At 40.1% G+C, this 13,426-nt stretch overlaps 1 protein-coding gene across 1 annotated transcript in view; it reads left to right on the top strand.

The window, feature by feature from the left end:
* The window catches only part of LOC107636615, a 16,476-nt gene extending 3,794 nt beyond the window's left edge, over positions 1 to 12,682 (top strand). Inside the window, exons 2-6 of the mRNA XM_016340114.1 lie at positions 10,474 to 10,623; positions 10,744 to 10,874; positions 11,824 to 11,983; positions 12,110 to 12,361; positions 12,485 to 12,682. Of these exons, the coding sequence (XP_016195600.1) occupies positions 10,474 to 10,623; positions 10,744 to 10,874; positions 11,824 to 11,983; positions 12,110 to 12,361; positions 12,485 to 12,682 (891 nt within the window). The remainder of the gene's footprint in view (positions 1 to 10,473; positions 10,624 to 10,743; positions 10,875 to 11,823; positions 11,984 to 12,109; positions 12,362 to 12,484) is intronic.

Below are 13,426 nucleotides of genomic sequence, written 5' to 3'. Positions count from 1 at the left end.
GGAGTCAAAATGGAGCGCTCTCAATGGCTATGGAAAGCTGACTTCCAGATCTTTCTAGCAATATATAATATTCAATACTTTGCTTCGGATTAGAAGGCTCAAAACTAGCGTCCAACGCCAGCTTCCTACCACCTTCCAGGTGTCCAGCGCCCAAAGAGCAGAGCCCAGCGTCCAAAGGCCTAGAGGGTACCCCCTAGCTGGCGTTCCACTCCCAAGAGACCTCATAGCACGTGAATCTCATCAAAGCTCCGCCCAAACACTCACCAAGTGGGCCTCAGAAGTAGATTTTAGCACTAAATAGACTGTTTTACCCTTACTAGTCATTTGTTTAGTATTTAAGGGATTAGATTCATGTTATTCAGAGACTTTGGACGGACTCTCCGATTTAAGAGAGCTCCATTTACGTTTCACCATTGTTTTTATTTTCAGTATGATTTTCTAAACCTCCTAGGTTGAGGGGAGGAGCCCTGCTGAGTCCTACGAATTAATTAAAGTACTATTTCTTCTTCTTCGATCCGTTTTTGATATATCTCTAGGATGTATATCCCGATCTTCATCGTGATGAATAGGACAATCTGATAAATTGGATTTGTTCATCACATTAAGATGAACGTGCCTGACAAACACCCGCGTCTACTTGGGTTCGTGTGAATACTTGGCCGGAAAGCACGAACCAACAGCTATGGATTTACATCTCTCAGACGGTTAATCCACGATTTCGTTGGGGACTTCTCGAGACACCAGTTCAACCGATATCCGGGGAGATTAAGGTCTCCATGGTATAGCTAGACAGCATTCTCTAATCCGAAAGATTCTACCTTGTCTGTGGAGTTTTGAGTAGGATTGCCACGAGAATGGATTGCTATGCGCTTCACCCTCCATTGGATTTAATACCAAGGGCCCTGGCGTTCATTCTGTAGCAGAGAAGATCAAGGACCATTGGCGTGGCTTTGATCACTTACAGCCTGCCATAGAAGAAGATCATTCACAAGCAAAAAAGACGGTAGTACCAGAGTTACATCAGAAAGACAAAGCAACTCTGACTCTTGATGAGCGGATAATTTATACCCTTTTGGGCATTGCTTTTAGGTAGTTTTTAGTATGTTTTAGTTACTTTTTATTATATTTTTATTAGTTTTTATTCAAAAATCACATTTCTAGACTTTACTATGAGTTTATGTGTTTTTCTACAATTTCAGGTATTTTCTGGCTGAAATTGAGGGACCTGAGCAAAAATCTGATTCAGAGGCTGAGAAAGGACTGCAGATGCTGTTGAATTCTGACCCTGTTGCACTCGAAATAAATTTTCAGGAGCTACAGAAGACCAATTGGCGCGCTCTCAATTGCATTGGAAATTAGACATCCTGAGCTTTCCAGAAATAGATAATAGTCCATACTTTTTCCGAGATTTGATGTCCCAAACTGGCGTCCAAAGCCATCCTAAAACTTTCTGGCATAAAACGCCAGAACTGGCACTAAAACCGGCGTTTAACGCCCAAATTGGCACCCTGGGTGGCGTTTAACTCCAAGGATGGGCTAAGCACGAAAAAGCTTCAATGCTCAGCCCAAGCACACACCAAGTAGGCCCCGGAAGTGGATTTCTGCACTATCTGCACTTAGTTACTCAATTTCTGTAAACCTAAGTTACTAGTTTAGTATAAAAACTACTTTTAGAGATTTATTTTGAAACTCATGACATTTTTTACACTTCATATTGTATATCTGACGACATGAGTCTCTAAACCCCATAGGTGGGGGTGAGGAGCTCTGCTATGTCTTAATGGATTAAGGCAATTACTACTGTTTTCTATTCAATCACGCTTGATTCTATTCTATGATACTCATTCGTACTTCAATCCGGAGAAGATGATGATCTGTGACACTCATCATCATTCTCACCCTATGAACGCGTGCCTGACAACCACTCCCGTTCTACATGAGCTCAACGTAGTCATTGGGCGATAGCTTGAATGCGTATCTCTTGGGTTTCTGATCCGCGGACCGAGTTCGTGGGATTAGAACCTTCGTGGTAGAGGCTAGAACCAATTGGCAGCATTCTTGGGATCCGAAAAGTCTAAACCTTGTCTGTGGTATTCCGAGTAGGATCTGGGAGGGGATGACTATGACGAGCTTCAAACCTGCGAATGTTGGGCATTGTGACAGTGTGCAAAAGGATAAGGGTCCTATTCCGACGCTAGCGGGAACCGACAGATGATTAGCCGTGTGGTAGCTGTACATGGTATTTTTCATCTGAGATGCGAAATCCGACAGTTGATTAGCCGTACAGAGACCGTGCCTGGTATTTTTCGCTGAGAGGATCATACAGCCTGCCATGGAAGGAAGCCATGCGTGTTGGAGAAGAAGACAGTAGGAAAGCAGAGATCCATATGACAGAGTATCTTCGGAACCTCAACCTGTTTCTCATTACTGAATCTCAAGTACTATTTATTTCGTGTTATTTATTTTTCATAAATATAATCACTCTTATCATTATTCTCCTGACTAAGATTTACAAAATAACCATAGCTTGCTTCAAGCCGACAATCTCTGTGGGATCGACCCTTACTCACGTAACGTATTACTTGGACGACCCAGTGCACTTGCTGGTTAGTTGTCCGGAGTTGTGAAAAGTGTAATAACAATTTTGTGTTTTAAATGATGCACAAAAAAAATTACACAACCACATAAAAGGAGTTGCTTGCAGTGGTCTATGCCATTGACAAGTTTAGATCTTATTTAGTAGGATCAAAAGTGATTGTGTACACTGACCATGCTGCTCTAAAATATCTCCTCACAAAGCAGGATTCAAAACCCAGAATCATAAAATGGGTGTTGCTTCTGCAAGAGTTTGATATAGAAATAAGAGACAGAAAAGGGACAGAGAACCAAGTAGCAGATCACCTGTCCAGAATAGAACCAGTAGCAGGAGCATCCCTCCCTCCTACTGAGATCTCTGAAATCTTTTCGGATGAGCAACTATTCGCCATTCAGGAAGTACCATGGTTTGTAGACATTGCAAACTATAAAGATGTGAGATTCATACCCAAGGAGTACACTAAGCAGCAAACGAAAAAATTGATTTCTGATGCAAAGTACTACTTGTGGGATGAATCATATCTCTTTAAGAGGTGTGCAGACGGAATGATCTGTAGATGTTTGCCTAGAGAAGAGGCACAGAAGATCCTATGGACTGCCATGGATCACAGTATGGAGGACATTTTGGAAGTGAACGAACAGCCACCAAGGTTCTCCAATGTGGCTTCTACTGGCCCACTCTCTATAGAGACTCCCAAGAGTTTGTATGTAACTGTGATAGTTTCTAGAGAGCTGGTAATCTACCTTATGGTTATGCCATGCCTCAATAAGGGATCTTAGAGATTGAGTTGTTTGATGTATAGGGTATTGACTTAATGGGGCCTTTCCCACCATCATACTCAAACACTTATATTCTGGTGGCAGTAGACTATGTATCTAAATGGGTGGAGGCAATTGCAACACCCACTAATGATACTAAGACAGTGATGAAATTCCTCCAGAAGCATATCTTCAGCAGGTTCGGTGTCCCTAGGATATTGATCAGTGATGGAGGCACTCATTTCTGCAATAAACAGCTTGACTCTGCTCTGGTCCAATATGGAATTAACCATAAAGTGGCAACTCCATATCATCCACAGACAAATGGGCAGGCTAAAGTCTCAAATAGAGAACTAAAACGAATCCTGGAGTGGACTGTAAGTACCCGTAGAAAGGATTAGGCAAGAGGTCTAGATGATGCTCTGTGGGCATACAGAACAGCATTCAAGACTCCTTGCCTAATCCTTTCTACGGGTATACAGAACAGCATTCAAGACTCCTATAGGGACCTCTCCATACCAGCTTGTGTATGGAAAAGCCTGTCATCTACCAGTGGAACTGGAACACAAGGCCTACTGGGCAATCAGGTTCCTAAACCTTAATGCTAAGATAGCTGGAGAGAGAAGATTACTCCAGTTGAATGAGCTGGTGGAATTCAGACTCAATGCATTCGAAATTGCCAAAATTTATAAGGAGAAAGCAAAAAGATGGCATGACAAAAGGCTGTCATCTAGAGTCTTTGAGCTAGGATAGAAGGTCCTGCTGTTTAACTCTAGACTCAGATTGTTCCCTGGGAAATTGAAATCTCGGTGGAAGGGACCATATGTGATTACAAGTGTGTCACCATATGGTTATGTAGAGCTTCAAGATATTGATTCTGACAAGAAGTTCATTGTTAATGGACAGAGAATCAAACATTATCTTGAAGGCAATGTTGAGCAAGAATGCTCAAAACTGAGACTAAATTAAAAAGATCAGTAAAAGTCTAGCTAAAGACAGTAAAGAAGCACTTATTGGGAGGCAACCCAATGTTATTTAATTATATTTATTTATTTTCCATTGTTATTTTATGTTTTCTTTAGGTTGATGATCATGTGGAGTCACAAAAACAGCTGCAGAATTAAAGCGGAATAAAAAACAGGATAAAAAACAGCACACCCTGGAGGACAGGCTTACTTGCGTTTAAACGCCAGTAAGGATAGCAGAATGGGCGTTTAACGCCCATGCAGGCAGCATTCTGGGCGTTAAACACCAGAATGGGCAGCATTCTGGGCGTTTAATGCCAGAATGGCAGCATTCTGGGCATTCAGAAAAACGCCCAGTAAAGAAGGATTCCTGGCATTTAACGCCAACCAGGGTATCTGGCTGGGCGTTAAACGCCCAAAGAGGCAATCAAGTGGGCGTTAAACGCCAGAATAGATAGCATTCTGGGTGTTTAATGCCAGGATGACACAAGGGAGGTAATTTGGTTTCCAATTCGATTTTTTTTCAATTTTTCATGTTTTAATTCATAATTTTTTGCATCAAACATATTTTAAACTTTCATCTTTCAATTTCTATTTTCAAAAATTAATAATCTTTCCAATTCTTTTTTTATTCTCTTTTCAATTCTTTTCAATTCCTTCCAAAATGTTTTCAAAACTTACATATCTTTTCAAATTCTTTTCAAATATTCTTAATTTTTCTTGTATACAGTAATAAGTTTTCAAAATTAATTGCATCATTCTTCTTCTACTCCCTTCTATCTTATTTTGCTCAAGGACGAGCAAAGCTTTTAAGTTTGGTGTTGAAAAGCTTAGCTTTTTGCTTTCCATAACCATTAATGGCACCTAAGGCCGGAGAAACCTCTAGGAAGAGGAAAGGTAAGGCAGTTGCTTCCAACTCCGAGTCATGAGAGATGGAGAGATTCATCTCAAAATCCCATCACTAGAAAGAGGATGGAGCAAACAAGAGAACCCACTCATGGATCTCAACAAGAGCACTCCATTATCCTCCATAAAATCAGAGAGGACCAAAAGGCCATGAAAGAGGAGCAACAAAGGCAAGGAAAAGATATTGAGGAGCTAAAACACTCCATGGGATCTTCAAGAAGAGGAACTAGCCGCCATCACTAAGGTGGACCCATTCTTTAACTTCCTTGTTCTTATTTTTCTGTTTTTCGAATTCTATGCTTTATGTTTTGTCTATGTTTGGTTTTTATTACATGATCATTGGTGTCTAGTGTCTATGTCTTAAAACTATGAATGTCCTATGAATCCTTCTCCTTTCTTAAATGAAAAATATTTTTATTTGCAAAAGAACAAGAAGTACATGATTTCGAATTCTATCTTGAAATTAGTTTAATTGTTTTGATGTAGTGGCAATACTTTTTGTTTTCTGAATGAATTCTTGAACAGTGCATATTTTTGAATTTGTTGTTTATGAATGTTAAAATTATTGGCTCTTGAAAGAATAATGAAAAAGGAGAAATGTTATTGATAATCTAAAAAATCATAAAATTGATTCTTGATGCAAGAAAAAGCAGTGAATACAAAGCTTGCGAAAAAATAAAAAATGGCAAAAAAAAGAAAAAAAAGAAAAAGCAAGCAGAAAAAGCCAATAACCCTTTAAACCAAAAGGCAAGGGTAAAAAGGATCCAAAGCTTTGAGCATTAATGGGTAGGAGGCCCTCAGGGATAAAATCCTGGCCTAAGCGGCTGAACCAAGCTGTCCCTAACCATGTGCTTGTAGCGTAAAGGTGTCAAGTGAAAAGCTTGAGACTGAGCGGTTAAAGTCGTGGTCCAAAGCAAAAAGAGTGTGCTTAAGAGCTCTGGACACCTCTAATTGGGGACTCTAGCAAAGCTGAGTCACAATCTAAAAAGGTTCACCCAGTTATGTGTCTGTGGCATTTATGTATCCCGTGGTAATACTGGAAAACAAAGTGCTTAGGGCCACGGCCAAGACTCATAAAGTAGCTGTGTTCAAGAATCAACATACTGAACTAGGAGAATCAATAACACTATCTGAATTTTAAGTTCCTATGGATGCCAATCATTCTGAACTTCAAAGGATAAAGTGAGATGCCAAAACTTTTCAGAAGCAAAAAGGCTACAAGTCCCGCTCATCTAATTGAAACTAATTTTCATTGATATTTTTAGAATTTATTATATATTCTCTTCTTTTTATCCTATTTTGGTTTTGGTTGCTTGGGGATAAGCAACAATTTAAGTTTGGTGTTGTGATGAGCGGATAATTTATACCCTTTTTTGCATTGCTTTTGGTAGTTTTTAGTATATTTTAGTTACTTTTTATTATTTTTTTTATCAGTTTTTATTCAAAAATCACATTTCTGGACTTTACTATGAGTTTTTATGTTTTTCTGTGATTTCAGGTATTTTCTGGCTGAAATTGAGAGACCTGAGCAAAAATCTGATTCAGAGGCTGAGAAAGTACTACAGATGCTGTTGGATTCTGACCCTGCTGCACTCGAAATAAATTTTTTGGAGCTACAGAAGCCCAATTGGTGCGCTCTCAATTGCGTTGGAAAGTAGACATCCTGGGCTTTCCAGCAATATATAATAGTTCATACGTTTCTCGAGATTTGATGGCCCAAACTGGCGTCCAAAGCCAGCCTAAAACTTTCTGGCGTAAAACGCCAGAACTGGCACTAAAACCGGCGTTTAATGCCCAAATTGGCACCCTGGGTGGCGTTTAACTCCAAGGATGGCCTAAGCACGAAAAAGCTTCAATGCTCAGCCCAAGCACACACCAAGTAGGCCCCGGAAGTGGATTTCTGCACTATCTGCACTTAGTTACTCAATTTCTGTAAACCTAAGTTACTAGTTTAGTATAAAAACTACTTTTAGAGATTTATTTTGAAACTCATGACATTTTTTACACTTCATATTGTATCTCTGACGGCATGAGTCTCTAAACCCCATAGGTGGGGGTGAGGAGCTCTGCTCTGTCTTAATGGATTAATGCAATTACTACTGTTTTCTATTCAATCACGCTTGATTCTATTCTAAGATACTCATTCGTACTTCAATCCGGAGAAGATGATGATCCGTGACACTCATCATCATTCTCACCCTATGAACGTGTGCCTGACAACCACTCCTGTTCTACATGAGCTCAACGTAGTCATTGGGCGACAGCTTGAATGCGTATCTCGTGGGTTTCTGATCTGCGGACCGAGTCTGCGGGATTAGAACCTTCGTGGTAGAGGCTAGAACCAATTGGCAGTATTCCTGGGATCCGGAAATTCTAAACCTTGTCTGTGGTATTCCGAGTAGGATCTGGGAGGGGATGACTGTGACGAGCTTCAAACCTGCGAATGTTGGGCGTAGTGACAGTGTGCAAAAGGATAAAGGTCCTATTCTGACGCTAGCGGGAACTGACAGGTGATTAGCCGTGCGGTAGCTGTACATGCTATTTTTCATCCAAGACGAGAAATTCGACAGTTGATTAGCCGTACAGAGACCTTGCCTGGTATTTTTCACTGAGAGGATCATACAGCCTGCCATGGAAGGAAGCCATGCATGTTGGAGAAGAAGACAGTAGGAAAGCAGAGATCCAAATGACAGAGCATCTCCAGAACCTCAACCTGTTTCTCATTACTGAATCTCAAGTACTATTTATTCCATGTTATTTATTTTTCATAAATATAATCACTCTTATCATTAATCTCCTGACTAAGATTTACAAAATAACCATAGCTTGCTTCAAGCCGACAATCTCTGTGGGATCGACCCTTACTCACGTAAGGTATTACTTGGACGAACCAGTGCACTTGCTGGTTAGTTGTGCGGAGTTGTGAAAAGTGTAATCACAATTTTGTGCACCAACTCTCAACTCTAATCCTATCACTTATTCCTATCTCTGAAAACACATGCTTCACACATTCAACAAAAGACCTTCTGATTCCGCCTAACTAAGACCTGCAAGGCAATCACAAGCTTGCTTCAAGCCACAATCCTCGTGGGATCGATCTTAACTCGCTCAGGTATTACTTGGACGACCCAGTGCACTTGCTGGTACTGCTGCTGTTGTAGCAAATAGTGTGGGTTTTTCGTACACGCGCACCACGTACGTGGGGATCGTCATGCATACGCGAGACCTTGGCACTGTCCATAGTCTTACGTATGCGGAGGGCATGCATACGCGAGAATGGCTAATTTTGAATGTATGTGTATGCGGCGGTGTTCTTGCGTACGCGAGCCAACACCTCTGCTCAAAATACTTGCGTACACGAGGGTAGCTGGCACATGCGACTTTACCAATTTTTGACCTCATGCGTACGCGGTTGGCATGTGTACATATGACCACCCTGTTTTGCCAAAAGTGTATTTTTTGAATTTTTAACCATTCCTCTAGCTTTCTAAACCTCTGAAAACCCTTTTTAAGGTCTGATAGCTAGGTTTTAGGCTACAGAACAAGAGCAAGTATATTGAGAAAGTTAGGATTGGTATAAAAAAGATTTGAGAAGTGAATAATTGATTTGATGAGATATTAAAAGTGATAAATGAGACATGATTGAGGATGATGTAACTTTGGTGAGTTATGATTGAAATATTCATATGACTTAGACATATAAATTATCTGAGACACGAGTTTTCCTTGGTAGACGTAGTGACTTGCCACCACTTGCTCCAGGTTGAGACTCGATACTCTATTGATCCTGTCGCAAGATGTGACTGTGCACTTTAACTCACCGGATTACCCCATGGATATGCATATATATATATGAATTTGAGTTTGGGGATGCGCGCACAGAGGGACTATCCAGGGTTAGCTACCGGACATGTCGGGTTTGGCTATATAACCAACAAATGAGACTCATCAGCCATAGGGCACGCATATATCATTTGCATTTGTATGTTTTGCTTGAGTGTGCATTATTTTGGTTTGCCTAATTGATTTGCTATGCTTATATACTACTTGCACTACTTGCTGTACCTATACCCTTATCTGTGTTTTCTTTGTTTTTATTGTATGTGTTTGCAACTGAGAGATCTCTCATGCTGGCGAAGGTGATGCTGAGGGTAGTTCCACCTGGTATTTGGGGAAGTTTGCAGGAGACGGAATGTGAAGAGTTAGATTAGAGTTGGAATCTCTTAGATAGATTTCTGAGATTTCTGGTTTAGAATAAATTTTTAACCTTGATCAGAGTGTCGGAATTCTAAGAATGCCTCTGACTTTCTCGGGACCTTATATATTATCTATATGGGCACGTTTACCATACTGAGAACGCCTGATTTTTATTCCATACATATATTTTTGTTATTCAGATGCAAAACATGAGGCACCTCACTAAGCATTCTTGAGATACTTTGGAAGCGAAAAACTATTTTAGGGCTTGGTGTTTTGTATTTTGTTTATGTATATATATGTATATGTATTTCTCTGCCTTATATATATATATTGTATTTTGTCCCTCTTAGAGGTTGACTTTGAGAAATAGGTGTTAATGTTTGTTTGTATATATATATATATATATATATACTCTGGCCAGCCTTAGCTTCGCAGGTCGTGTCTGGAGCTTGATATTTGTACCTTTTGGAACCCTGATCCTTTATGTATATTCGTTCCATTCAATCTTGTTTATCTGGTTTAAATTTATCCGAACAAGTGTGATGCGTTTTCTTGTCTCGGATTTGTGTAACTTCTTCTTCAAGGCTCCTAGTTAATTTCTTTTCTCAATATATCCATATTTGTATTCTAATCTTTCAAGGTCGTAATACCTTGCCACCTCTGATTTACGATTAAGCGTAAAGCTCTGTGTGGTAGGGTGTTACATTATGGTGTCAGAGCAGTTCGTTCTTATAGAGCTTAAAGGACGGGTTGACTATGCTTCTGGGCATACTCTGGGTGTGTGTATATGCTAATTAGGATATATAACTGATATATGTGGCATACTTGTTCATGAGCATGCATTTCAGACTTTGAAGCACTAGACTTGAGATATTTAGACTGATCACCTTGATATTGATTGTTTGGTGTGAACAGGAACTAGTTGACGTCTCGTGGACACAGACGTGATTGAGGGAGAGGTCGGAGTGGTAATGAGGAACCTGATATGATTGAGAATAATCCCATGCACTTTATGATTGTCCTGGAGAATATGGTTGCTACCATGCAGGCCACGGTTGAGTTATTTGGTCAGCAGGTTCAAAATGGAAAGGAGAGTAACGGTGAAAATAGGCCTATGACATTAGCAACTTTTCTGAAGATAAATCCACTAATCTTTAGTGGAACCACGAATCCCATAGAGGCTGACAATTGGTTTCAGGTTATGGAATAAGCCTTGCAAGCGCAACAAGTGCCGGAGGACTAGTGTGTTGAGTTTGCTACGTACTAGCTGATGGGTAAAGTTCAGTATTGGTGGTAGGGAACATGACGCCTTCTACAGCAGGACAATGCTGTGATACCTTGGGACGCCTTTCAATCTAAGTTCTATAAGAAGTATTTCCCCAATTCAGTCAAGACGGCAAAGGATCTTGAGTTGCTACACCTGAAGCAGGGTCCTATGTCTATGGCAGAGTACACCAGTCAATTTGAGGAACTATGTTCATTTTCTAGGATTTGTTAGGGTGCTCCAGGGGATTTCGATGAGTGAAAGTGCATAAAATATGAAGGTGGACTTCTCTGAACTAGTAAACAAGAGTAGAGTTACTGAGGGTTGTGTGAGAAAGGCAGCATTAGACAAGGGTGATCACCGAGCTATCTTTAGGAGAGATCAAGGAAGGAACTTTGCACCTAGAGGTCAGACTTTCAAACGAGGAGGCTATGTTCCACAACCACATTAGAGTAAAAAAAAATTTTGAAGGTTCAACAATGATAACAACAACCAAGGACGAGGCAAGGAAAAGCAGACTCAGAATCTTCCCAACAACTTGACGTGTAGGAGATATGGGGCCTATCATCCAAACACTCTATGCAGAGCTGGTTTGGGTTTGTGCTACTACTGTGGTGAAGTAGGGCATCTATCCTGAAACTATTTGGAAAGGAAGAGTAAGGATGCTGGGAAAGCTCAATAGTAGGGACGCATGTTCACTATGACGGTGGATGGTGCTGAGAGTCAGACACTCTGATCATAGGTAATTGTGAAATTGGCGACAAAATCTTAATTGCTTTATTTGATACTGGGGCATCACATTCATTCATATCGTTTGAGAAAGCTAGTGAGTTAGGATTGAAGATATCTATGTTAGCCTATGAGTTACAAGTATATACTCTTGCCTCTGAGGCTGTCGTGACTAGTTTAGGCTGTCAACAAGTTTCGTTTCAAATTAAGCACCAAACTTTTGTCCATGATTCGATTTGCTTGCTAATGATCGGACTCAATCTAATTCTGGGCTTGGATTGGCTGACAAACCATCACGTAGTACTAGATTGTTTTGAATGATCAGTGCAATTTATGTATGAAGGGTCAGAAGGATCGGTGGTGGCAAATGGATATTTATTTAAATTCTGTTATAGTGAACTGTAGTGGAAGTAAGTGTCAGGGTTTGATTCTATTAGCTACAAGTATGTCAGGTGATAAACAAAATTTGAATCAAATTCCAATTGGCAGTGAATATCCAAAGGTATTCCCTGAAGACATACCTGAATTTCCTCCTTATCGAGAAATCGAGCTTGCAATTAAGCTGGTGCCTAGAGCAAGACCTATTTCAATCGGGCCCTACTGAATGTCGCCTTTAGAGCTAGCTGAACTTAAATCTAAGCTGGAGTAGTTAGTGAATAAGAACTTCATCCGGCCAATTATTTCTCCGTAGGGAGCACTGGTGTTGTTGGTGAAAAAGGAAGATAGAAGCATGTGGCTGTGCGTTGACTACAAACAACTGAACAAAGTGACAGTAAAGAATAAATATCCATTGCCAAGAATTGACAATCGGATGGATCAATTTCAAGGAGCTGGCATCTTCTCTAAGATTGATTTGAGGTCTAGTTATCACCAGATAAGGGTGAGAGACGATGATATTCCTAAGACCGCTTTTAGAACTGGTTATGGTCATTACGAGTATACTGTAATGTCTTTTGGGTTAACAAATTCTCCTGCAGTGTTCATGGATTATATGAACTAAATATTCTGTCCTTTCTTGGATAAATTCGTTGTCGTCTTTATTTATGACATTCTGATCTATTCTAAGACTGAAGAGGAGCACGCAGAACACTTGTGGATTGTACTACAGATTCTAAAGGATAGAAAGCTCTACGCAAAATTTTCTAAGTGTGAATTCTGTAAAGAGAAGGTGAAGTTCTTGGGTCATGTAGTAAGTAAGAAAGGAATAACTGTGGATCCTTCAAAGATTGAGGCAGTAACTGAATGGGGACACCTAGATCAGTGATGGAGATAAGGAGTTTTCTAGGTTTAGTAGGATATTATTAGAGATTCATAAAAGGATTCTCTCAAATCGTGTTGCCTATAACAAAGTTAACCCAAAAGGATGTGCCGTTTGTCTGGACATCAGAGTGTGAGAAGAGTTTCCAAGCTTTGAAGTAGAAATTGACTACAGCACTTGTATTGGTGTTGCTTGAACCCAATTAACCGTTTGAGGTTTATTACGATGCCTCATTGAAAGGATTGGGGGGGTGTGCTAATGCAACATTGAATATTGTAACTTACATTTTCCGTCAGTTAAGACCGCACGAAGTAAACTATCTAACTAATGACCTGGAACTTGCTGCGATTGAGTTTGCATTGAAGGTTTGGAGACATGACCTTTATGGGGTTAAATTCCAAGTCTTCTCTAATCATAAGAGTTTGAAATATCTCTTTGATCTGACAGAACTTAATATGCGTCAGAGGAGATGGATAGAATTGCTGAAGGACTATTATTTTGAGCTGAATTATCATCTAGGAAAGGCTAATGTAGTGGCTGATGCATTGAGCCAGAAATTATAATACATTACTTGGATGATGATCAAGGAGGAGAAACTGTTAAGAGAGTTTGAGAATCTTAACTTAGGCGTCAGAGAGGTGGCTAGGAATATATGCTTAAACCAGTTGCATATCTCCAGTGATTTCAAGGCTGAGATTCAAAAAGCTTAGCAGAATTATCAGGAGCTGTAGAAAATACTGCAAGTAATAA

The sequence above is a fragment of the Arachis ipaensis genome, chromosome B04, assembly GCF_000816755.2.
Source record: "Arachis ipaensis cultivar K30076 chromosome B04, Araip1.1, whole genome shotgun sequence".
NCBI classification, from domain to species: Eukaryota; Viridiplantae; Streptophyta; class Magnoliopsida; order Fabales; family Fabaceae; genus Arachis; species Arachis ipaensis.
Note: the sequence above shows the minus strand (reverse complement) of the source record. Positions and strands in the feature narration are given on the sequence as shown.